The sequence below is a fragment of the Eriocheir sinensis genome, chromosome 28, assembly GCF_024679095.1.
Source record: "Eriocheir sinensis breed Jianghai 21 chromosome 28, ASM2467909v1, whole genome shotgun sequence".
Lineage (NCBI taxonomy): Eukaryota > Metazoa > Arthropoda > Malacostraca > Decapoda > Varunidae > Eriocheir > Eriocheir sinensis.
Window position 1 is genome coordinate 15,012,831 of NC_066536.1, and position 26,364 is coordinate 15,039,194.

The following is a 26,364-nucleotide window of genomic DNA, read 5'->3' on the forward strand; positions in this document are numbered from 1 at the left end:
GGAGGAGGAGAAGGAGGAGGAGGAGATGTGACAGGAATAAGAAAGGTAATGGTAAAGGGGAAAGGAGGGAGAGAAGCGAGCTAAGGAGGAGAGAAAGGGGAGAGATATGAAGAGAAAGAAAGGAAGGAAGGAAGGAAGGGGAGAAATTGGGAGGAGGAAGAAAATATATATCGAAGAGGAAAAAGTACAGGGAGAAGGAAAGTAGTAGTAGTAGTAGTAGTAGTAGTAGTAGCGTCACACACCTTAGACTAGATCTTTCTGTAAATGGCAAACGAACAGAGCGCAGGAAAAAATATATATATATATTTAGCACTCGCCTCTGTTTTTCCTTGTTTTGCCTTACGTCACAAGGAAAAGGGAAGAATATTATTGTAGGTAAGGTATATATAGAGGCATCCCGCGGCCTTCCTCGAGTCTTTTTCCTTATTAATGGTTGCTGGTTGTTTTTATGATGGCGCCGTATTGTTGTTGTTATTATTCTATTATTACTATTATTAGCCTATTATTATTATTATTATTACTCTTTTTTTTAATTACCATCACTATCATCTTTCTCATGGTAGTACTTTTTTTCCTATTGTTATGATTATTTTTCATCATGTGCGCATATAAACTTTTAGAGGTAATAAAAAATCCATTAATCCTCACTGTAACGAGCGACCAAACGGCTGCGTTCTCAAATTGTCGTACTCAGAACATCGCATTTATCAATTTCTGCCTAAAATCTTCCACATCCCAACAAATGACGGTATCCAATCAAACTTTTCATCTAAAACTCAATTACCATCATCTTCTATGCAAGTGGAATGAGTAAAAAGCCATGTTGATGAAGCTGCTCTGACTATCGTATTAAGGAGCCATTATCGTACATGTAGCAACTCGGGGCGCGAGGTAAACAAACAAGATGGCAACGCGGAGGAGGACATACTCTTCGGGCTCCGACGCCTCCGACCGATTTATTTCCATCAACGAGCGGCCGGTTGACGACATCTCCCTCGAATTCTTCTACAAGCCCCATACTATCACCCTGTTGATATTAATCGTCTCGGGCTTGATCTATTTTGCTTTTACGAGGTATGTTTTGAGGCCGGTGTGTATGTGTAATAATAACAATTGTAACTAGTAGTAGATGCTCCTCATTTTGGCGCTAAATGCAACAGGAAAAATAAAATAAGGGATTAAATAAGAGTGAGTGAGTCGTGGTGCAGGGCGTACGTGTGTCGCGTTTAGCTCCACACGTAAACTGCTTCGTCGACATGGCTGGCGGAGTCTGAGGGATCAGTGTTACGTTTGCGAGGATTTCACAGGCGAGAAGTGGATTGGATGTTTGTGTCTTAGATGGTGTCATGTGAAGTGTGCTAATTTGTCTGGAATCAAGCAGGACAATATACCTAAAATAAATTGGATATGCTCCCCATGCCTCCATAAGTCGTCTCTGGCTACCAGCATTGTGGAAAAATTGGATGAATTCAAGCAAGAATTATTTAAAGAAATATCTGTGGTTAAGGATGAGGTTTTATAAAGGGCTGAGAAGGTGCAGGAGGAGCTGGGATCAGTTGTTGATGCGCTTCGTGCAGAGAATGCAGATTCCAGTTGGGCTGAGGTGGCGAAGAGAGGCAGGAAAGTGAAGAAGAATCTCCTAGTTGTGAAAGCTTCTACCCAGGAAAAGAAGGCAACAGATATGAAGGATGAAGTTTCCCAGGCATTAAATGGCATTCAAATAACTGATTCAAGATTCACAAATGGAGGTAATATTGTCATGAACTTTGACAATGAGAGCACAAGGGATGAGGCAGCTCAAAAATTGGAGTCTTGAGCAAATTAGTACCAAGAGTGTTGAAAAGATGAAATGTGCATAAAAAGGAGACCAAGGGAAAAATAAAGGAGATCATCTAGAGTTGATTTATAGTTACATTTAATATTACCGTTTACCATTTACCGTTGATGAGGTTTCAGGCCCCGCTCCACTGCTAGTGCAGCGGTCTGCGAGGATTATTATCGAGGCTAACATTGCAATTGTTGACGGCCCTCGCAGACTGCTGCACTAGCTGTGGAGCGGGGCCTGAAACCTCATGAACGGTAAATGGTAAACGGTAATATTAAATGTAACTAAAAATTATACATTACCGTAAACAAATAATGAATAACAGGAATAAATAATGAAGGAATAAAGGGATAATAAGTGATAAAGATCACTAGTTAAGACAACAGCAGGACTTAATCAAGGTAAGGTAATGATATTGCTCCTCCCACCCTACCATCTACTCTCCCTCTCCACCTTCCTCTTTCCCTTGTCCCCTTCTGTCTGTCTGCACACATCTCCTTGTAACCCTTAAGGGTGAAGTATATCTACATTTATTATTTTGGTGATAGATTGTTGTTTTGAAGATAATGGTTTGTATTAGTCATCCCTCCCCCCTTACACCATGGTCCTCCTCTTTCCAGAGATGAGAATGAAAGTATTCAGTCCAACATCCAGGCCGGCTTGGTGGCCATTGTGTTCTTCTTCGTCATTATCAGTGTCATGGTCTTCCCCAATGGGCCCTTCACCCGCCCCCACCCTGCTGTCTGGCGCATTGTGTTTGGTCTCTCCATCCTCTACATGCTGCTTCTCCTCTTCATTATATTCCAGGTGAAAATAATAATAATGATAATAATAATAGTAACAATAAAAAATAATGCTTTATTTAGTCAACTGTCTGTGGTGTACAAATTGAAGTTTGTGAATCAGAAGCAGACACATAGTGAAGATAATCATGAATTAGGAGTAGGCTACAGGAAACCCTCGATATTTGGCTGTCAGTTATTTGGCATTTCGTCCTTTCGTACCGTAATTTAAAAATATGGACCCTTTTCATTGTTTAGACATGCAGTATCCGCCATTTCAAAATTCATTTTCAAATTCTGCACCGGATATTGATTTTCATCCGCCCACCTGCTAGCTGTGCTGCTTGTAGCAGGTCAAGTTGAAGGCTCTGCCTTACACTCATGCTCTCTGTCGTACTGATTTGGTCATGAGGGCATTGCTACCATGGCTCAATCCAAGACCCCTATTACTACTTCGAAACTCTGCCTTGTGCTCATCAGTCTGTCATCAAAAGTGGAAGTTATTCAGAGGCATGAAGCTGGTAAATACCACACCAAAATATTAAGATTTTCAAAGATCCTAAAGTCAGTCGTGTCAATTTTGAAGCAGAGGAACAAGTACAAGCAGTTAGCCTCATCTAGCAGCACAATCCCAAGCACTTTACTGCTTATCAGGACATGTGTTTTGTAAAGTGGTTGGATACAGCTGCACTGTTTTGTTTGATGGTTCACAACATGGTCATGCTACAACTCAGCCACAAAGCCCAGCCATTCTCTGACCTTGACACTTGGTTCCCCAGGACTACCGAACTGTACGCAGCATGTTTGAGTGGCTCTTCCCAGAGCTCAAAAACTTCACCATCGATATGGATGAGGTAAGGGTCCTACCTGTTGGTATCTCTATGCCTACCCTTTATATTTATGTAGACTTTCATTTGTGCTGTAGGGTTCTCAAAATCATAATTATTTTTCATCATTAAAATTGACCTAAGCTAAGCTTACTCATAAATTAAGCTGTTGCTTGTAAATATTTTAACACAAGTTGATAGTCTTCACATAGCTACTCTTAGTGAAAATTTCCTTTTAAATATAATGAATTCCTGAAATGAAGGAATGAAGCCTGTTCTGTACAAATACTCTTGGAGATTATCTGCTCTTCATAACCAAGGGAAGCAGCTTTCCAGCACCAAATACTATACCTGTTTTCAGGGTGAGTGGGGGGAGAAATGTGATGACCTGAGTTTTTCTCGTCTCTGGACAAGCATCGACTTCTTTTGTTTCGCTCATTTTGCTGGCTGGGCCATGAAGACTCTGCTGGTACGGCACTATGGCATCCTGTGGACTATCTCAGTCATGTGGGAGATCACTGAGGTAGGGAGCCATGATTTACATACCTAATACACCTTCACTTGTATGCCTCTTTCACTCAAACCTCAAAATCTTCCCTTATTCTAAGTTGTTTGCATTCATTCATTTACAATAAAACTTTTTCCACTAAATGCATCTCAAGTGTCAGTAATTGTCTTGTCACTGAATTAATTTCTCTCTCTCCTTTCCTCAATCCATGTGCATGTTTACCTAACGGATTTGAGTGTGAATTCCCAAAGAAGTGGAAGGGGAGCCCAGACTATACCCCACCACCTCCACTTGCTACCCCCAGATTGCATTCTCCCACTTGCTGCCCAACTTCATTGAGTGCTGGTGGGACACAGTCATCCTGGACATTCTGCTGTGTAATGGTTTTGGCATCTGGTTTGGCATGCAGGTCTGCCATCTCATGGAGATGAGATATTACAACTGGGAGAGCATCAAGTTAGTAACACATTTACCTGTTTTTTAAGTGTCCTTAATAATAGGTAAGGATGCACATTGAGTTTAATTTTACTACTACTACAACTACACATTTAGTGCTGCTCCAATATAAGTATTAAGGGAGGCATCAAGCTCAGTAACTCATGACATGGTGCAATCATTCATTACCAACGGGGTAAAGATGTTAAAAAATACAAAATACACGTGTAGCATCATCTAATTGTCCATATGTTAAGTACCATTCAATCATCACATCATTGCTGAAAACATAATGTTAATGTAATATATTTATGTAACTCCATGGTGAACTGCTGGTGTTAGGTTATAATCATGTCATCAGCTAGCTGTCATTATATAGTTTTGAAGGCATATAAAACTTAAGTGTTTATCAAGTATCCCATGAATTCATTGCCACAGTAACAATCCACTTCAACTCCAGAGACATCCAAACAACAACAGGGAAGCTGAAGCGTGCGGTACTCCAATTCACCCCTGAGTCTTGGACAGCCATGCGTTGGCTGGACCCAGCCTGCACCTACATGCGCTTCCTTGCAGTGTCACAGCTGGTTGTGTTCTGGCAGCTGTCAGAACTAAACACTTTCTTCATCAAGCACATCTTTCAAATGCCGCCCAGCCACCCTCTTGTGTTCATTAGGATCTTCCTCCTTGGATCCATATCTGCCCCCACAATAAGGTACTGTTTTACCATGTTCTTCTTGCTGACAACCTTAGTCATAGTTATGGAATATATTTTTTGCAGGTGATAGTTGCATACCTACACTTAACTTCATAAATGTCTTATTCAACTAGTTATTTTTTGTCTTTAGATGAAATGTATCAGGAAGTCAAGGAAGAATAGTATTGGCATTAGGATATCAGTATCACTGTACTTTAATATGTGTTTTAGGGTTGTCTGATTTATAATTATTTTTCTTTTTCATCATTAAAACTTGTCTGTGTTCAGTTTTCTCGTGAACTTAGTTGATGCTTGAAAATATTTTGACACATAAGTTGTCAAAGTTAACTTTATTCCTGGAGGGAGTTTTATATGCTATGCAGTACCAAGCCATTTGCTACAGCTAGGAATTCATACTGCTCGTGGATCACCATAAACAGAATTTTTCTTGTCTGCATTTGACTGAGTTGAGGCCAGATATATTATTCCTCATTCTTTTACAGGCAGTACTACAGCTATGTGACTGACCCACGATGCAAACGAGTGGGGACACAGTGTTGGGTGTATGGACTGTGCATGTGTATTGAATCACTGATATGCGTCAAGTTTGGTGCTGACATCTTTCAGCACACACTGATCCGTAACATTATTGCCTGGGTTCTGGTTCAGGCTGCAGTGTCTGTCCTGTGTGTGTACCTCTGTGTGACGTACCACCGATGGCATCGCCGCCACCAGATCACAAACGTTAGTACGCTTTCATGACTTGGGACTTTCGTCACTTGAGTCATTTGCCTAAAGCTGTAATCCGAAAATATGTTGACATAGTATGTAGATTCATACCTTTAGGTTGTGCAGATAAAAAGGATATACGGTACAATATAACTCAGTATTAAAGATGCATTTTTATTGCTACAGTCTACCACTATAGCCCACATGTTCTTTACAAGTAGCTTGCCACCATATTATCCTTGTCTGCTTTGCTAGTCTTTGAGAAATGAATAACTGGGGACTTGTCTGACACCCTCCTCAAGTGAAATAGCTGAAGGAATTGGCCATCAGACCTATTAACAGAAAGATAGATTAAGCTGAATATTTTGATACTGAATTTGTAAGAAATGCACCATGAGGCTAAAATCATTGGTGCTCTGTTATTCTCACCCATCACTTAAATTTGCAGGATGACTCTATAGATGATGAGACAGAGGTAGAAGAGGCAGAAGCGACATCTTTCATCCAGTCTGTGTCACGCAAGACAGTTACTCTCAGCACCCCCGAGGATGAGGACAGTGATGACGAGGGGGAGGGTGTGGCCTCCAAGGTGACTCGCCGCCGCAAGACCCACCAGCAGCTCCGACGAGGCAACAGGTTAGAGCACTGATGGCGGCTTAAGGGTGGCGTCCGCCATATCTTTAATTATTAGCGCATGATCCTGATTATATTCATGTGAAATGTATGCTTATGGTTAAGTAATATACGCTTACTTTCAGATCTATAAGTCAATACATAATAGCAGGAAAATATATAAATGTATTTAAAAAAAAAACGACTTTCAATTTCTCTCTCATCTAATGACCTACGCTGCTGAAAAAATTACCGAAGAAACTTAAAGCAGAATCCAAAAGATTCACCCTGGAAAATTTTTCAATTTTGCTTTTGTTAAATGATGAGAATTTTTTTCAATTTTGTTGGTGTATCTAGCGATATTTATTTTTTTCTCACAATTGTCCCTTAACTCCTTCATCACGAGGACATGTTTACCGCGTCCTTGCGTGCCCCGTACCATATCCGAGGACGCATATACTGCGTCCTGGCTCGCTTTAGCCAACATATGAGTTATTTCTTTCCGGATATTATACAATAGATTTTAGGATGTAGGTCAAATATGATACGGTGTCTTATTTGACTTTCAATGTTATTATTGTGCAAGAACGTAAATGTGTCTTGCACGCATTTGTAATTCAGTTACAATCAATTCCAACAGAAAATAACAAAAATAATGAGAAATAAATGATATATGTGTATATGTGTGGAGTTCCTCTTCCCTTGAGCTGCCAAGTGGCTGGCTAGTGCATTGCCTCACCACTACCTCGGCTCTGGAACGCGGGCTCGCGCAGGAGTTGTGGCCTCCCCTCCCTGCCTCCCCCTCACACCCATCTCACTATCTCTGTTTTCTTTATTTCTTCCTTCCAACCTACTCCCTGCAGTATGTGTGTGTGTGTGTGTGTGTGTGTGTGTGTGTGTGTGTGTGTGTGTGTGTGAGAGAGAGAGAGAGAGAGAGAGAGAGAGAGAGAGAGAGAGAGAGAGAGAGAGAGAGAGAGAGAGAGAGAGAGAGAGAGAGAGAGAGAGAGATCAACAAGTTACAGCTTGATTCCGCTGACACTGTGACCAAAGTGCTTATCTCCCTCTCCCTGTATCTCGATCCCTCCCATCTATGTGTGTGTGTGTGTGTGTGAGAGAGAGAGGGAGAGAGGAAATAGGCTGCTCTCTCTCTATCTCTCTCTCGCTCTCTCTCTCTCACACACACACACACACACACACACACACACACAATATATAATGGAGGAAGCAAAGAAGATCCGTTAAACTATAGGCCAGTGTCATTAACAAGCGTAGTAGCCAAGATGTGTGAGAAAATTATAAATAAACAGATGGGTGAAATATTTAGAAAACAACAGTATATTAACGAATAGTCAATTTGGATTCAGAGGAGGACAATCTTGTGGAACTAATCTGATCAGCTTCTACTCAAGAGTAATTGATATAATACAGGAAAGGGACGGTTGGGCAGATTGCGTGTATCTGGACTTAGAGAAAGCATTTGATAAAGTACCACACAAACGATTAATATGGAAACTCAATCATGTTGGAGGTCTGGGAGGTTCAATATTGGATTGGACTGTAGACTTTTTGATGAAGAGAGAAATGAGAACAGTAATTAGGAACAATAAATCAAGCTGGACGGAAGTGACTAGTGGAGTCCCCCAAGGCTCAGTGTTGGCTCCAATTATGATTGCAATATACATAAATGACATGACAGAAGGGGTGACAAGCTATATGAATATGTTTGCTGATGATGCTAAAATAATGAAGAGGGTGGCTAATGAGGAAGACTGTGTAACCCTAAGCCAGGATCTCAATAGAATAAGTGAATGGTCATGCAAATGGGAAATGACATTCAATACAAGGAAGTGTAGTGTGTTGGAGTTTGGTAAGAGCAGTAGACGAATATTGGGGAACTACTCTGAGTAATGAAAGAATCATGAAAAAAAAAAAAAAAAAAGAGGAAAAAGACCTGGGAGTGATCATAACAGACAAGTTATCCTTTGGAAAGCATATAAATCAGATAACTGGGGAAACATACAATCTTCTTAGAAACATAAAAGCATCATTTACATATCTAGATGAAGAAATGGTGAAGAAACTAATAACATCGATGATACGTCCAAGACTAGAATATGCAGCATTAGTGTGGTTACCTAGATTGAAGAAAGAAATTAGAAAGTCGGAAAGAATACAGAGAACAGCGACTAAACTACCGGAAACTGTATTCAGGAATAAAGTTCGTATCTGTGGCTTGGAGGGACGGGTGCGTCGTCACAGTACATAGCCTACCTGTCCCTCCAAGCCACAGATACAAACTTTATTCCTGAATACAATGATTCCTACCTGTATGATGTTACTGTAGAAGATATTTTTAATGTAATTATATTTACTATGCCTCTGTGGATGAGCTATGTAGGAAATAATGAGGGAGAGTGTGCGCTAACTTTATTGGTAGCCTACTATATATCGCCTTCAGTGCTTACTTTGCAGGGCCCATTCTCCCTTGAAAACTGGCAGTATTATTATTGTATTACTTTGTTTCTTAGGTGATGTCATTGATTGTTAAATTAGAGTGCCATCATTCAATTAAATTACGAATATTTTAAATCATGAAACTAGCTAGATTATCTCAATCATATATATTTGATACGTGTCTTTCATACAGTGCATAACGTCATGAACAGCCAATCAGGTGAAAGGGGGGCAGAGCTTAGACATAATGGGGGAGGGGCTTCTCGGTGCAAATTGGCCAAGTTAATTTGGACAGACTATAGTATGGCTCTTTTCCTGTATATCACAACTAGGTAAATACACACACACACACACACACACACACTCACACTCACACTCACACTCACTCTCTCTCTCTCTCTCTCTCTCTATCTATCTATCTATCTATCTATATATATATATATATATAGACTGGCAGACACTCACGGGATCCGAGGGGGAATCGCACACACCTGTTCACCTAGCAGTGAGTAGGTACGTGACGTAAGGCAAGGAGTTGTGACCTCGTTGTTGCGGTGTATTGTGTGTGAGTGGTCTCAGCCCTACCCAAAGATCGGTACTATAAGCACTGTGCTTCTCCGTAGGGGAACGGCTGGCTGTCTCGAGAGAGACCTGCAGCAGACCAAGAGGTGAATTACACACACACACAACACCCACCTCCAGGAGGACGGCCTTTCAACCTTTTACTCCGTGAAATCTGTGTGTATTGCCAGTGAATCAGTGGGATATTTTCCATGATCTTATGTCTGTGTCCTTCCCTTCCCTCTCCTCCACTTTCCTCCTCAAATCTATTTCTTTATCACAACTAATATAACGAAATACATTTCACCAGATACACGTCATCTACGCATAACACAAGTTTTCTGTATATTTATGAATACATCTCAAAATTATCAAATAATTTATGTTTCTTTATGTGCACCATTTAATTTTGCAAATTTTTATATATAGTACATGATGATTATGTTGAGTTTATAGCTTAAAACTTGTTATATTCAGTTGCAACGTTTCAAATTTGGCGCGTGCGGCCAGCCCGGATACGGGGCGGGGCGCTGTTTTCGCCCGGCCGTAGTGAAAGGGTTAATTGAAAAGAAAACTCAGGATGAAAAACTTCCACCTCATCTCCTCTTTCCAATGATGTATTGTTTACTAAAATCGGTCATATAGCAGCGAAAGTTATTGCAGAAAAACGGAAACTAAGCCCAGTTTCTAAAAAGGAGAGTTAAAGTAGAGTTCGCCCTTTAAATCTAGATGCCTTCCCGGTTGGAATTCATTACTGAATTCCAGTTTTTTCTTTGTTTTGAAGGACTTCGTGTGTCTGATGGTGTCCTTTTCTTGGAAATCCTGCTTACGAGCTGACGTGCGACACTTATCTCTGGCTTCTCCGGGGTGACTGATGTATGTGTCAGCTCTGCTGCCTTCAAGGCCATCGCAGATGCTAGTTTGCCTCAAGACGCCATGCAAATAGTCTTTTAGGCTATTTTCTATGCTGAAAGATGATGATGTATGCACCTGTGCATGAATATAGCTTTTTTTTTCATGTCCCAGCCTTTAGCGCTGGTAGGCTTTCTTGAGGGGCCTGGATGGTAGTCGGCCCCAGCCCATCATGGCACAGGCAAGTGTTTTATAGTGACGTGAGTGACGAGCGGAAGAGGGGGGGGGAATTCACCCATAACTGTCATTTTTGCTTACTTCATAATATTTTGCCACAAGCTAGCCGAGGCATGTACGAAGACATGTGAATTTTTTCAATATTATTGATTTTTTTTTTTTTAAATCCATGTCTCCTTAACCCTCCCTCTTCCTCTCCCTCCCGACCTTAGCCCAGAACCCACAATGTTTCCAAGTGGTCCTAAGACATGTTCACTCAAGTATTAATTTTATTATTTTAGGATTGTTGATACTGGTGAACCTCCACCTCCTCTCCAGCCTGCAATGAATTTATGCTGACAAAATTACATTGCAGAAGGCAATAATGTTTGCAAGTACAATCAATTATACATTTAATATAACAAAAGTGGTTATGATGCTTTAACAGTTTGTAGAGATGGGCTGTAAGCATTGCATCCTCTATTTGAAATTTAACAGTTTTCTGAACAGTAACTCAGAAGGCTATTAGCTGCCAGGTGGAATGCCTAATTTTATCACTTTTCTTACATATGTTTTATGTTAATTATAAGAAAACTGAAAATTAAATGTGAAGGACCTGACCAGAAAAGCATTCGTAGGCAGCTTGCAATGTTTTTTTCTATATTAAACAGGTTCAGAGCTATGGAATCATAGCTCATAGTTTGGGGGTATTATTACTTTCTGGGAGACGAGCAGTTTCAATAAAAGAAAAAATAATCTCCCCCTAATAGATGGATTGCCTTATTTTTTCAATGACAGACATATCCTATGGCCTAAATAAATAGGGGCTAAGGGAACTCATGCTCCTCAAGTAGTTTCAGAGAAAAAATCCTGGATTCTCCTCTTTAGAATATTTTTGTTATAGTTGTCCCCCAAATTTTAGGCCTTAACGCAACACTCAAAAGTTTTTAGCTTTACTAGAGGCTGCATTCCTTTTAGTTTGGGAAAGCCTTGGCTGGGAAGAGTGACCATTTATCATATAGTGTATTAGTCTCCCTCAAGAGATGCACCACCTCAGTGACTTGTAAGTCATCTAGTAACTGTCATCTGCTAGTCACATAGAAGTCTAGAAGAGTTTTTACTTAGATTGATACTGACAGCCATGTAAGGGACCTAAGCATTGTATTTGTGTTGTGCCTGCAGCACAATCATCAAAGTGAAAATATTTAATTAAGTCATCATAGTAGTGAAGGGCAGGACTGACAGGTCCTGTCCTGTGCCAAAACTGATGCATAATAGGGGATAAAAATGGAATTGTGCACACATGCACACAGATGTATGTAAGAAATGAATATATTGGAACAAACACAGATTTGCATTCAAACACACACGCATACACTTAAAGATGCACACATATGTTACATTACTAGTGAATGTATTAGAATTGTTTTTACTTGTTACATATCTATAATGTTTATATTTTAAGTCATAGTGCTTGTGGCAAGTTAGCCCTTATGCAATCCTGTAGGTCTCTCACACATGGGCTGATGAAGCTCATTATGTCCTACAAGTCACACCTATATACTGACTCCTGACGATGTTAGACCACTGTTGGGTACAGTGGTGCTCCAAGTTTTGTGACATCTCAATTCATAAACCAGTATTTTATTGCAACCCCAAAATATTCCACCATTAGACTTTTGTGTCAAAATAGATTCAAAGAATAATAATAATCATGTAGCTTACCAAACGCCAAATTGTCACTTTTATACTGTCTTGTGAGAGGTCAGAACATTCTCCATACCCTGTTGCTGCCATTGAAATAACTGCACTTCTCAATTCACACTGACTTGTCATGTTTGCCTTTAACCTTTCCAATATTTTTGGAGCTCCTGACTTCATATTCCCAAGATTTTTGGAAGACTTTCAACAGCAGGAAATTAGAGCCAGTGCATAAGATGCAAGGATTCTTTTTATCAGTCAATACCATCTTCCCTGTCAACACAACTTTCATGATCGGCAAGCATTGTTTAATATCGTTGCACCACAGTTCTGGGTTCCATTGAAACTTTTGTTGTGATTTTACATTAGTTCTAGGAGTAAGTCTGTCTTTCTTAACTTGCTATGTTAGTTACACAAGGAAACTAAAGAGTGAAATTACTGAACAAATGAATGAGGAGCAAGGAGTCCCAACTATCACATATTCCGGTTTTGCTCACTTTTTGGTGGGAACATATTAAGCATGAAACTTGGAGCGTCACTGTATTCAGGTTTACTAAATCTGGATAATGTTTGCCTCATGATGCTGACATAAGATATATTTGTATGTATAGTATGCAGCTATGTTTTACACATCTGGCCTTCTAACCATTCTTAACTGAAACAAAAAGATAATCAGTTTTTGGTAGTATCAGTTGAAGTGAAAAACTCATTAGAAATGGAGATTATGAAGAAAATACTGAGCTATTGCCACAGAGTAGTCTTATTTAATTAAACTACTTAAGATACTGTCACTTGAAACAAAAAAATGGCATGGCAACAAATAGGAAAGCTTATGATGCCCATTCTAGAGAGGTGGTAGAGCTCATATGATGAAAAGGATTGGTGGGTAAGAAATAAAGCATAAAAGAGTCCTGTTAGCGTACTCTAAATATTTAAGAAACCAAAGAAATAAAAATTTAGCTGCAATCTCATTATAAATATTAAAAGAGGATGTTAACCTTGATTATTAACAAGTTAATTCTGGAAGTGACAAATACTTAAAAAGCTGAAAACAGACCTTTTAAGTTGGCAATGGACTGTTGAAATGCTTATAGGGGCAGATGATGACATATATATCATGAATGATAATGATTAATCAGATAATGATTGATAAAATTTGGTATTTTAAGGCACAGATTCTGTTGGACTACTTAATTTAGCATGTACCAAACACTCTTTCTGCTGCTGTTTTATGGATGTTAAAGTAATTGGTATTTGCCATTTAAAGGCTAATTGCCTACTTATATCGATTAACACTTACCAGATATGATGAATGATTTGTGTCAGTTTATGATCACTTTATACATACCCAATTCTTATCTTGTGTCTTCTTCCTCATTCTCAAAAAAAAAGTTTAGTCTGTATGACAAAGTTGTGACTTTTTTGTCATAACTGCATAACTTAACAGCAGAGCGTTGTGCCACAACCTGCTGAATGTTTCCCAAATGTGCCAATTGTATAATTTGTGTAAAAGCAACCTGGGTGTGAAGAACATGTTTTTAGTTAACTGGTCAGTCTTCTAGAGCACATGTTAAACATGCTGCTCTTGAAACCAGAAATATTGGCATGATCTTTCTTGTATGCAGGTGTGTAGGGAATTGTGCATTTCATTGAATGAACAGTTTGTACATTTAATTTTAGCTGAGTTAGACAATCGTCTTGAGAGTAAGTGAAATGTGTGCCTCACAGATAATAGGTAGCAGTGCGATGACTTAGTCATAGATGTAGTCTGTCTGATACACACGTACACATTGGTGATTTTCATTACATAGGCTTTGTGTAGTTTACTTATCTAGTACATACTGGTTTTAGAACTAGGTCTTGTCATAGTAATGAATCTTTCAAGATATTTGAGATTACAAACCTCACCAAAAGTTTGTAAAAGTGTCTTACCTCACTAGGAAAATTGATCAAGTTTAGGGAGTGTCTCATCTGACTAACAGCAGTTCATATTTAGTATTGACCTTTGTAACAAAAAAGAGGTTGATGATAATGCTCAATTATAACTAGTTTGGATATCATTTAGAAATGCCAGAGAATAAAAATCCCAATATGGGAAAGTCATTAAGAAATTAATTCTCATTACAAGAAAAACACACTTGTCACGTCATGAGGAACCATGATCTGAATTGTAGGATTGTAACACTTTTGTATGTCATATGAACCTCTCCCTTTACTTTTTAGTCATGATCACTCGTTAAGATAAGATCATTGTATTAGATTGTCTCAACATTTTCGTAATAGCCCAAGTATTAGCAATACATTGTTGTAACTCACTCAGAAAATGCTGGAGGTAAACAGAGTCTGAGCTCAATGGGATCACATCATGCCACAAACATTTTAATGGTTCATACTTTTTTGGCTGAGAGAACCATTCCTAAGGCACATACTTAGCGGAGCTTTAACCCAAGGAGTCACTTTATTCTTGACCATTTATCATAGTCTCATGTACTTAAAGTCATATTTATCATAACCAACATTATGCAATCTTTCACTCTGTATACATAGATGAATATAAATGTGTATAGTAAAGACTGTTACATACCATGGTAGTGAACATTGTACATATATATATATACATTTTGTTGTTATCATGATTAATAGTGACTTTTCAAATACAGTAAATCCTCACTTCTTATAAATTGTGACTTTAAGCAGAACAATGTATAATGAAGCCAGTTTTACCATGGTCTAATTGATGTAAACAGGAGTTATATTCCTCCGGCATATTTCTGATTATTGATTTCTCCAAACTTTTAGATATAGACCCCAAACACTTATGATTTGAAACAATTAAATACACCATCATACTTACCAATACACACACACACACACACACTCATGGAACGGACTTGACAAGGAGACCGTGTGTGCAAAAACGATTCATGAATTTAAAGCCAAACTGGATAATAAGCGTTATGGAGACGGGACAGTACGAGCCTAGTACGGCTCTTTTCCTGTATTTCACAACTAGGTAAATGCACACACACACACACGCACACACACACATACGGCCCGGTAGCTCAGTGGATAGAGCGTCTGCCTCACAACCAGAAGGACCATGGTTCGATTCCCTGGCCGGGTGAAGTATAAGTTGGGTTTATCTTCTTCCACGTGTAGCCCCTGTTCACCTAGCAGTGAGTAGGTACGCGACGTCAGGCAAGGAGTTGTGACCTTGTTGTCGCGGTGTGTTGTGTGTGAGTGGTCTCAGTCCTCCCCAAAGATCGGTAGAATGAGCTCTGTGCTCTTCTGTCGGGGAATGGCTGGCTGTCTCGAGAGAGACCTGCAGCAGACCAAGAGGTGAATTACACACACACACACACACACACACACACACACACACATACCACCTCACTCTCACTTCCACCCTCACATTACCACTGAGGCACCACAGCCAGAGCCAGCACCTCCCACCCTGCCTCTCCCTCTCTTTATGTAGTTGTATGGAAATTGTATATATTCACCATAGTGGCTGCCAACACCGACTGTGACTTGGAGACACGTGAGTGTAGGTCATTTCATGTCTAATCACAATTAGGTAAATGCATTCACACACATGAGTGTAGGACACTTCCTGTATAATCACAATTAGGTAAACACACACATACACACACACACACACACACATGTATGTACATACACAAAAGCACACAACAGCAAACCCAGCAGGCTCACAGAACACTTCCGTACCACATTCTTCATTGTTGTACATTATTATGATTATTGTGCACTGCAATTTTTTATTTTACAATAAATTGTATTGTTTTCTCATCAACATCATAAAGAAACAAATTAAAGTGAGGACTTACTGTACAGGTAAACCACTGATTTACTGGCTCCATTGATTCCAAAGCTTTAATTCATCAACAGGCTGTGCCCACCACCAGTACACCTGGAATCACTTTCTGCATATAATTTTGAAAAAATTCCATTTGCTTCTTTATATCATGAACATTGATGAATCAGTACCATTCTTGTCACACAATGTATACGCTGAAACACCACGGTCCAATTTTTGCAGCAATTCATTATTTTCTCAGACCAGTGTGGACTCTCTTAGAAGCCAAAGTTAGAGATAAATGTGGGAAATAAGTAAAGAAGCTCACAGAATTGAAGGACCACTACCAAACTGGGATGTCTAAACAATCCAAGTGAGTTTGTGCTACACACACTGTTATTTTTGGCCACTTAGTTAACTAGTTTGGCAATCAGGATCATTCCAAGTTTCCTCTCATGATTTTGTTCAGACTAAAGGAGGAACTGTGCCATCAGTTGCCAGTGAGTCAGTGGTATACCTGTAATATGTTTAATGTTTGTTAAAGGAAAAATCTAAAGCTTTCAATATGTATTAATGACTCCCATTGTGTTCTGTGTTTTCTTACAGCTTGAAAATTACTGCATACCTCATTAAATGAACATAATCATGGAAATACTAAGTAAAAATATCCTGGCTCTATATGCACACATACATATGTGCTATCACACATATTTCCTATTAAAGTGGGGTTCATGGAAATCCATAAGGTAACATTCAACCACTCCAGAAAGGACAGTCAATGAAAATACTATAGTCATCCAACTTACTAGCACCCTTGATTCCTTAAGCACTTGTTCTGTTGTAAGTAACATTTTTTCCTTTATAATAGTGCATCAGATGGTGAAAAGTTGTAAGAGGTTTGGGGCATGCATGACAGTGACTGCATGGGTGAATTCTGAGTTGCATATCTGTGTTAAAAGTCAAGTCAGTTTCTGATGCCTTATTCTTCAAAGGATGATTGTGTGAGGAAAGTTTCTAAAGACTCCTTTTCCAAGATAGATTTCTTTGTCCTTTTGAGCACATTTTTAATGAATGCTTGAATTAGTTGTCTCATGTAATCTTTGTATTAATATTATTTACTTTTGTCAAAGCACAGAGTAATTGGATTAATTTGACACAGCTGACAGAACATGGAGTTACTGGTCATTGAGATGATATCTTACTTCTATAAAGAAATAGGCTACTATTACCACTAGATTTGTCATGGCTTTCATGAATTCAGAGAAAATATTCAGCAACAGTTAATAGGAAATTGATAGGTTTATAGAGTATTTGGCATACATGTGTGGAGGGTTGAATGTGAGAGCAGTGAAGTGATTCTTTAGTGTGTGTGTGTGTGTGTGTGTGTGTGTGTGTGTGTGTGTGTGTATATATATATATATATATATATATATATATATATATATATATATATATATATATATATATATATATATATATATATATATATATATATATATATATATTGTTAATTTCAGTCCCAGGTTAATCTTCATAGTGTTAAGTGTATTTGTGTATGTGTGGAGGGAGGGGGGGTGATGGGAGGTGTATGGATACAGTTCTACATTTTATGTTTTGTATTTGTATACTTGTTATTTTTTGAGTGGTATTGTATCATATGGATTTCCAAGTATTCAGTGATGCTGTAGAATTTTGGCTGCAAAGTAACAAGTATTAGTAAAGTTGTGGACAAAATGTTTCCACTTGCATTGCCCTGATTCACAAACTTTGAAAAATGAGAAGTGACTAGGTCAGGGGTTCCCAATGGTGGGTCGTAGCCCCTTAGGGTTCAAGGAGGATTGGTTGGGGGTTGCAAAGCCTTGCTAGAAATGGCTTGGGAGAACGATTATTATTGTATAGCATTTTGAGATTGTTTTCTATGCCTTTATTATGCTGGTTCTATACTTGTATGCTTCAGCTGGTGAGTTTTGGGAGGGAACGTCAGGGTATCTTTTGGGGTGTGTCAGGCCTGTGTATGGGTGAAAATGAGTGTGTTGTAAAATGTGTAAAACAAACTGCTGATATCAGGAGGCTGCGTGAGTTTCAAGATTTTAGGAAAAGGGTTGCAAGTGCAAGAATGTTGGGAACCACTGGCCTAGATGGACCTGCATATAATATATCAGGAAGTTTTAAAAGGTTTGAGATTCAGTTGTGCTTCTATCATCATCATTGGTTTTATCTACTAATAAACTCCATGATGCACCACTACCTTCTTGTGGAAGTTTGTATTTTCCTAAGGGGACTGGCCAGCACAACAATTGTATGAGTCCTGATCTTATGGCCATGCATTTGAGCCTGATCAGGATGTGTTTAGGCAGGAATGGTATCACTCCTCTGTAATGCCTTCAAAGTTTCCATCTGGCCAAAAAGCTCAAGTCATGCATATTATATCTTTTTGGACTGGATGGAAAGCAGTCATATATTACTGTTGGAGTGTAAATCAGTATTGTAGCTGACACCGATGTATTGATTTTGTACACAACTTTCCCAGTCTTACAGGAATACCTAAATCCCACTGGTTAAAGTAGGCTGTGAACTTCACTGTGTTCTCATGTAACTATTCCTGACACTCTTCATAAATGGATTTCTCAACAGGTGGATTGAATTTGGTTGTGGAATCATAAGGAATATTAATGAAGAGAATATTGATACATCTGCTAGGCATTTAATCTTTGTACCTGGAATATCTTCAAAGTTAAGATTCTCAATAATTACACACAAACCTGTATTTCTATTGATATTTAATGGGATTACTTTGGAAATAGAGGCAGACAAGTATTGACAAGGTATCCATTGCAGTAGTTCAGTGCCGATGTCTTTCCTCGTCCTCCGTGAGACTGAGCTTCCTCCTCCAGGTCAGCTTTTGTGCTCCTGTGCCGGATGTTGGTGTTACTGTGCTGCACCAGCTGTTTCTCCATTCTTCCTCAGCTTTGAATTATGCCATCTCAGTGTGTAAATAACATTAGTTTTTATTTAGTAGTGTTAATTTATATGTTATAATGCAATGAGCTTTTATGTAATTTTGTATGTATGTATATCAAGAAGTAAATTATATTTATTTTTTTTATGTACTCTTCATAGGTCTTAAAGCAGACAAGTGTGGTAAGACCTCTCTCTACCTAAGATCTTCATGTATTACGAGCCAAATTTTGATGTCAAGTACTAAAAAGAGTTACAAATTACTGAATGGTTTATTTATCTAGAATACCTACCATATGACTTCCTATTGAATATTCCTCAATCTTCTCATCCAGCAGTCATAACTGTATACTTATTATTGATCTTTATATGATTGCCTTATCTATTTTTTTGTCTGCTTCAATGAAGCCTTTGCCTCCACATTTCTTGTCACACAGCAGTAGCTTAATGAGCACAGTGGAGAGTAGTGTTGGGTTGTGGCAAAATTAGCTCAACACATTTTGTAATCAACACATCACTAGAGATGAAGAAATATCCTGATGCTCCAGCCACCTCTACAACAGATCCACCTGTACTTTAGAACATGATAACTTACGGGTACCACATTCACCTCCATCCAAGTGAATAAGTTATATCATCCATGTTGATAAATGTATTTATTTTGTGCCACTGGGAGTGTACTTCATGAAATTTATGCAGCCACTTAGAAATTTAAAAGTTTAGAGAAACCAGCAAAGTAGGCAACAATAAATATATTGAAATTCTATACATCAGTATAAATTACAAGTAAAAAATGGAATACACTCTGTCCATCATCATCATTTCGTTTAACGTCCGTTTTCACTCTTCATGAGCGGTTGGACGGTTTATGGCTCGTAAATCGAGCCATTTTTAGTTATTGGCGCAAGATTTTCCAGGTGCATGCCCTTGCAAACCCAACCACCTATTTTAAGTGGTGGCCCTAGCCTTTGCCTGAACGAAAGAGGCAAACCCTAAAAGGCAGCAGGTTCACCAGGCTATGAGGTTTACCACCTGCTATTTCACCCATAGTTGGGACTGGATGGCCATTGACTCTGATAATCATGAGTTCATCTGCCCTTAGAATGGTCTTGTTTTTAATCCACCTGGGGGTCCAGCACACCCTCCTCACTGGTCCAAAACAAAACCAGTGGGTTTAGTCGCCGACTACCCGACCATGCGGCTGGTTGTACTGGGTTACATGTTACCAGTGCCAGAGCATTGTCTTAACTGCCCTGACCAGACATACACACTCTGTCCCATCATGAAAACTCTATGCCAGGGAAGTGGCCAGAGCAGAAGTCTCTAATTCTGTTGATCTATTTCATTGGTGGTCTCCCCTGATAGCATTTCCCTTAATCTTGCTCCCTTACACTCTTCATAATTTTTTCTCATTCACTCTTATCACAGGTCCAAGCCACCTCAGTGCCACGCTTCACCCACTCAACCACTGTCTACTCCCTTTACTGTTACACTCCTACAAATCTTCTTTGCCTTATTCATCACATTTTGGACATTGAGTATATTTATAAACTTTGGAGAGTATTGTGAAACAACCTTTAATATGCTGATGTCAAACAAGCTTCTTTGAAACTAAGGCAAACATAGAATACTTTAAAAACAAACAATTTTTATACAAAACAGTGCATTTCTTGTTGAACACAAAAGTTTGCTCTCTAAGAATCCGTTTCCCAAAAATCAAAGTCAAACTACTTTGTCATGTATGCCTTGAAAAGCTTTGTATATATTAACTGAATAGTCAGCCATATGCACATGTACACATGTGGCTTACAACTAAAATGATGACAGCAGTGAAGGAAGACATAATAATGTCTAGTATCATTGGCCAAACCCTGTGGACAGACTCCTGAGAAAGCTAGGCAAGTACATACTACATTTTTTATGCATAATTAACTACATTTAACTATATTTTTATGCATAATTACCATCATAAATATAAATAAATTATCTCATATATAATCCTTTACTACAGATTTTTTTAACTACAGCATGCAGCCACACCTCTCAACAGTCCTGATCTGTATCACTATTTGGTTTGAGATGATTCAGGTTACTTACAAATTCTAAATTTGTAACTTAAGTTACTTAAGAGCACCAGGAAGTACCACAGGTTTTGAAATCTAACACTAAAAGCAAACTACAAGTTCACACTAGCACAGGATATATACGTAAATAAAAATCTATGTACAAATTAAAATAATAGGGGTGAATTTGATATTCCTGCTTTTGTTTAACTAATTTCAACAGTGATAGAATTAATGATAAGCACCCATTTATTTAAAATTAAACTATTATTCTTAAAAATGTAACAACATGAGGCATTTTGTATAACAAGGATTTTATCTTAACAGGTATTCTCTAATGTTACTTGATCAATTAAAATTCAAATAGATGTAACAGTCTAACATGTAACACACAACTGTCAATAATTTAGACTTCACCTCATCATCATCTTTAGTTCATTGCTCTGCCGCGGGTTTCAATGGGTAGCATCAGGGCTGCGGCGATGGCCAGGATTGCCACAATGCCATAAGTTGCTGTGGCCAAGTGTATAGAGGTGCGTGTGAGGACCTGTGCCACAACAGGGGTGAGCATGGCACCAAACCGAGCCATTCCAGAGCACGTACCAACACCCACTGCTCGCAGGGATGTAGGGTACACCTGGGATCAAATAGTCATTTAAATATACATAGAAAAAAGTATAATTATAATATTTATAATATTTATTTATTTCATGGTATCCCTGTTTGCTATCCCTATCCTCCCATGGACTCTTATCTATAGTGTAATATGTATTTTGTTAACATCATGACACAGCTGTAATCTTGAATTTATAATGTTCATTAAATCAAGAAACACACTCACTTCAGGAGTGTAGACATATGCTGCTTGGAAGACTCCCGAGATGATGCCGCGCGCCACAAACAGAATGAAGGTCAGCCAGCCACGGCTGTCAGGAACACCACACAAATCATTGCCTGCCCCTCAGACAGCCAACATGTATGCCACAGTTTCAAAACATTCCTTTTAGATGCTTTACCTTTTTCCTTTCATATTCAAGAAAGAAGTATTCCATTACATAGAAATGAAATGTTATAATACTACTGAAATCATCTTCTGCAGGTATTTCCATATATATTAATATATGTGCAAAAAGAAATTGCAGGATATTTTGAATTTTTAGATTACTTTTATTACTGCAACTTTCAAAGAAAGATCATCATTCATTCTTCATACAAAAGTGTGAACATTCAGTCTTTGGTATAGAAAAAAAGGCTCACCTTGAAGTACAAATGAAGAGGAAGATGATGGAAACAACAAACACCACAAACTCAAGTGCTATTGTTGTTTTTCTGCCTAAACGCTCAATGACCAGGATGGTGAAGAAGATCCCTGCAGAGATTACAGTCCTTTGATTATCCATATACTATTTGCAGTGTACATGTATAAGTACAAAGACGAGAACTGTTCAAAAGTCTTTACTGAAATTATAAGTAAGTTTTAAAGGGCTTTTGGTAGATAAGAAGACCCTGGCAGTCTTCACACACTCACCTGGGAACTCTGCCAGGGTTGTCCAGAGAAGGTCCAGGTAATCTTGGGAGCTAAGTGGCCTGCAGTTGGCGGTGCAGGTGTAGGATTCATCTGTTCCGGACAATGAGCAAAGGCTGCCCTCTGGTGCCTCAAATAGCTCGGTAGTCATTAGAACGACTCCGTAGTAGCAGAAGGCACATGAGGCCCTGCAACATAAGCACATGATTGAGAGGGGTTTTATAAATCAAATATATTAGTGCACTTTATCTGCAAAAGTCAGATTAAGGTATGCTTTATTTATATGTTCCTAGATATGCATGTTCATATAAATTGAACTACTTTAAGCAGTTTCCTCTAGTGTTCCCTTTGCATTGGCAATGCCCAGTGCTTCAGGATGCTCATAAAGATGCAGTTTACTGGATTTTTATATACATGCATTTGCAATGTAACCTAAACTGAAAATAAATCATCTGCCACGACAGGACTGAAAAAAAAAAAAAGGTGTTTGAAGTAGAGGCTGCAGCAAATACTGAACTTTACCAGATGAACCAGAGGAGGAGGGTGGTCCACTTGAGATCCTGTACCAGTAGATCTTTGATGCGGCCACGGTTCATCTGTGCCACATCATCCACAATGAGGCGGCCGAGCAACATTGGCTTGCCTGTAGAGGAAAGGAGGAAGTGTTGATGAATACAGGAGTCTACAGTCTGATGTACAAAAGTGGTTTTCTGTGCACTTTTCTTTGTCTGAACATTTTGCCAGGAAAGAAGAATAGAATGCAAGAGAGACATGAAGTGCACAAAATAAGATCATGCAGTGCACTGACGCAACCCTTACCGTTTTCCTCTGCTATCTTCTTCAGGGTTGCCAGTGCCTTTTCAGAGTCCCCAGAGGTAGCATCAAAGCGAGCACTCTCAGGAAGCCACTGCATGTTTAAAAATCTGGATCAATTAAACCCAAATACACACATAATGGAACTGAATGAGTAAAAAATTAATGGATATAATAATGGAAACTCGTAAAGATAAAATTCAGAAAGTCTTGGAGAGTGGTAGACATTGGAATACATTGAAAGCTTACTTCACACACGATGATAAAGAGAACAAGTGGGATGATGGAGAGTGCCAGCAAGCCATTCCAACCCAAGTCCGGCATGACCCAGAGTGCCAGGATCACCTCAGCACAGGCTCCCATCGCCCAGAAACACTGAAATGGAACACAATACCCTTTGCTATGGTGCTGCCCTTGTAATTTTTGTTTGTGTAAATCTAAGGAAAGAATTTACTCTGCTGTAATTATATGATAAATGAATTTGGAAGGAGATAAGGTAACTACACAAAGTTTTAATATGTAATAAATCAAAACTGACCAATGATTTAAACGGATTCATCAACTTGGTTTTCTTTTATCTTAATGATTGTCAAAAAAAGCAACTCACATCGAGAAGAACGACACACTTGCCCCTCTGGTGTGTAGGAAGAAACTCGGCATACAATGTAACACTGAAAAGAAGTCACATGAGCAATTAGCTCAGATAATATACCTACATCCTACCTTCATGCTCCTTCAAGTTCAACCTCAAAGCATTTCATCAAGAATCCTAACAAAAAACTCACGACTGAGGGACGCAGCCAATGGCAAAGCCCACAAGCCCTCGCAGCAGCACAATCCAGCTGTAGGTTGGGGCAAAAGCACTCAGGAGGCCCCAGTAGGCTAGCATTATCGCTGACAGCCTCAGGGAGCGCTTCCTCCCATATTTGTCAGACAGATGGCCCCAAAAGGCAGAGCTTAGCATCATACCTGCCAGTGGGGTGTGAGGGAAGAACGTTACTGGCAAAATGAGTTAAAAAAATGTCTTAATAAAAGCAGTGCACATGTGTTGTATGAAAATATAAATGAAATGTAGGAGGTTTCACTGTGTACTTCTAGGCAATGAATATGTAAGGAGATCCCCCGGGGCCCTGCACTGACCAATAAAGACAGCGGTGGTGAGGAAGGCCTGTCGCCACTCTGAGAGGTGCCAGTCACAGTGCAGTGCCGGCCCCAGAATGGCCAAGATCATCATCTCCATGGAGTCGGCCATCCAGCACAGGCCAGTGATGAGGGACAACTTAACCTTAGGAACAGATCAGCTTTAGTCTACACATATATGTTTATCATCTAGCCATATATATCTAGCTATATCTACCTAGCTTTATATGCATTTACAAAAATATCTAGCTATATCTACCTAGCTTTATATACATTTACATATCTTCCTCTTTAACCAATAGCACTTTAATTACTTTTGATGAAATACCACCTCAACATCATTATACAGTTTACAATAAAAAAAACTTTGAAAAAATCACCATATTATATGTTAGTGGACAAAATGCTTACCTGGAATTTTCCAAAGCCAAGGGTATTAACAGCCTGGTCAACTGTGAAGGTGTCTGAAGAAAAAAAAAAAAAAAAACACTTAAGAAAAAGTCACGGGCATCTTCATGGATACTTTCATGAAATATTCGTATTTCCGGTTGAATTCACAACATTCCTTTGTATATTTGCGTTCACAGAAGTTTGAAGTATTTATATTTGCCTTTGAATACTTCATTTTTTATTCGTTCCATCCCTGTGATGAGCAAATAAGGATATGATTACTTTGGTGGTGTGTGGCGTGGTTCTCATAAAAGATTTTGAAGAAATAAAAGGTGAAAGATACAGAGAAAGAAGGGCATCCAAACCCACCGTCAGGCACGACTCCCGGCATAGCAGCAGACATCTCAATGTGGGCGCCCGGGTCCAGGGAGTCAGGCGGGAAGGGGGGGCTTGCATGGGAGGCTGATTCCCCATCCCCTCTGCCCTCAAAGTTCTCATACTCATCCTTGTGCCGACTAACACTCATTCTCAGTCACTGGAAAAAAAAGAGACATTAAGATATCCCTTATAAATGTGCCCTTGGTACAAATATATTTTCACCTGTTTTTTTAATCATTTATCATTTTACACAATCTGACTGTTGTTTGTAAATGCTTACTTCCTCACCCCAAAACCTCAAGGGAATAAAATGGACCAAGACGAATGGATGAGGGAGTTGATTCACAGATTTACCAAGAATTGTACTTTACTGTGCAGCAACCAAAGTACTTCAACCAACCTTCTTATCATCTGACCTAGTAAAAACGAACCTTGTCCTCTAAAACGTTAATAAGTCTACCTGATGATATTTTGTGGGTAGCCTGCCTACATTAAACATCGAAGTTAGGAAGAAATAAGAGAAGAGAAGGGTGAAAGATGTCTAGATATGCAAAAAATAATACTTCAAAATGTATCAGAAATAGGGTTTATGAAATCTAAAGCCGTAGGAATTATACGGATGAGAACGCAATTGGTCTGTGACAGCTAGGTCGCCACAATCTCCTTTGGCTCATTACTTACTGTACCGATGAAATTTCCACCACACTTGAACAGACAACCATTTCAGGGACGCATACTTATGGTTGTTGGTAAAATGTTGATGTTCAAGGTGAGGACAGCCCATAGCCGTCCCCCTTACATGCAGCAGCTCAATGCCCACCTTATCTAGCGTGGGAAATCTGGTGTTTCTGTGGGCGTGCGTGCCGTGGCAAGGTCCGTGCTGGAATCTAACAGGCGTACAGGTCGCCGTGACAATAGGGCTTACCTGAAAATTAGCCAGAGTACGGTGAGATATGGAATAGTGACAGTGCTTGTGTTAATGTCCAGCTAGTGTTGTCGACCAGCTTCTTCTTCTTCTTCTTGTGACTTTTCGCTTTTGGATCACTCCGCCTTTACGCTTTTTATTTTACTGTCTTATTTA

The 26,364-nt window shown here is 39.1% G+C and overlaps 2 protein-coding genes across 4 annotated transcripts; one reads left to right on the forward strand and one right to left on the reverse strand.

Annotated features, from left to right (window-relative positions):
- The first annotated feature begins 896 nt into the window (after window positions 1–896).
- On the forward strand, window positions 897–24,615 carry LOC127004616 (phosphatidylserine synthase-like). Of its 3 annotated transcripts, none has more exons than XM_050872634.1 (9): window positions 897–1,074; window positions 2,446–2,632; window positions 3,387–3,461; window positions 3,796–3,957; window positions 4,247–4,398; window positions 4,838–5,092; window positions 5,578–5,818; window positions 6,252–6,439; window positions 24,474–24,615. In XM_050872634.1, the coding sequence occupies exons 1-9, from the start codon at window positions 905–907 to the stop codon at window positions 24,478–24,480; spliced, it is 1,437 nt and encodes a 478-aa protein (XP_050728591.1). In that variant the 5' UTR covers window positions 897–904; the 3' UTR covers window positions 24,481–24,615. The 3 variants fall into 3 exon arrangements, with proteins under 3 accessions (XP_050728591.1, XP_050728589.1, XP_050728590.1); XM_050872632.1 differs by lacking the exon at window positions 24,474–24,615 and adding an exon at window positions 9,493–19,237; XM_050872633.1 differs by lacking the exon at window positions 24,474–24,615 and adding an exon at window positions 10,215–19,237.
- Window positions 20,533–26,364, reverse strand: LOC127004615 (synaptic vesicle 2-related protein-like). The gene is made up of 13 exons (XM_050872630.1): window positions 26,209–26,364; window positions 25,275–25,440; window positions 24,927–24,979; window positions 24,516–24,660; window positions 24,161–24,344; window positions 23,983–24,046; window positions 23,625–23,750; window positions 23,382–23,469; window positions 23,085–23,205; window positions 22,566–22,750; window positions 22,295–22,406; window positions 21,879–21,963; window positions 20,533–21,674 (listed from the first exon to the last, which is right to left on the reverse strand). Exons 2-13 carry the CDS (start codon window positions 25,429–25,431, stop codon window positions 21,468–21,470), a joined length of 1,527 nt encoding a protein of 508 aa, XP_050728587.1. The 5' UTR covers window positions 25,432–25,440; window positions 26,209–26,364; the 3' UTR covers window positions 20,533–21,467.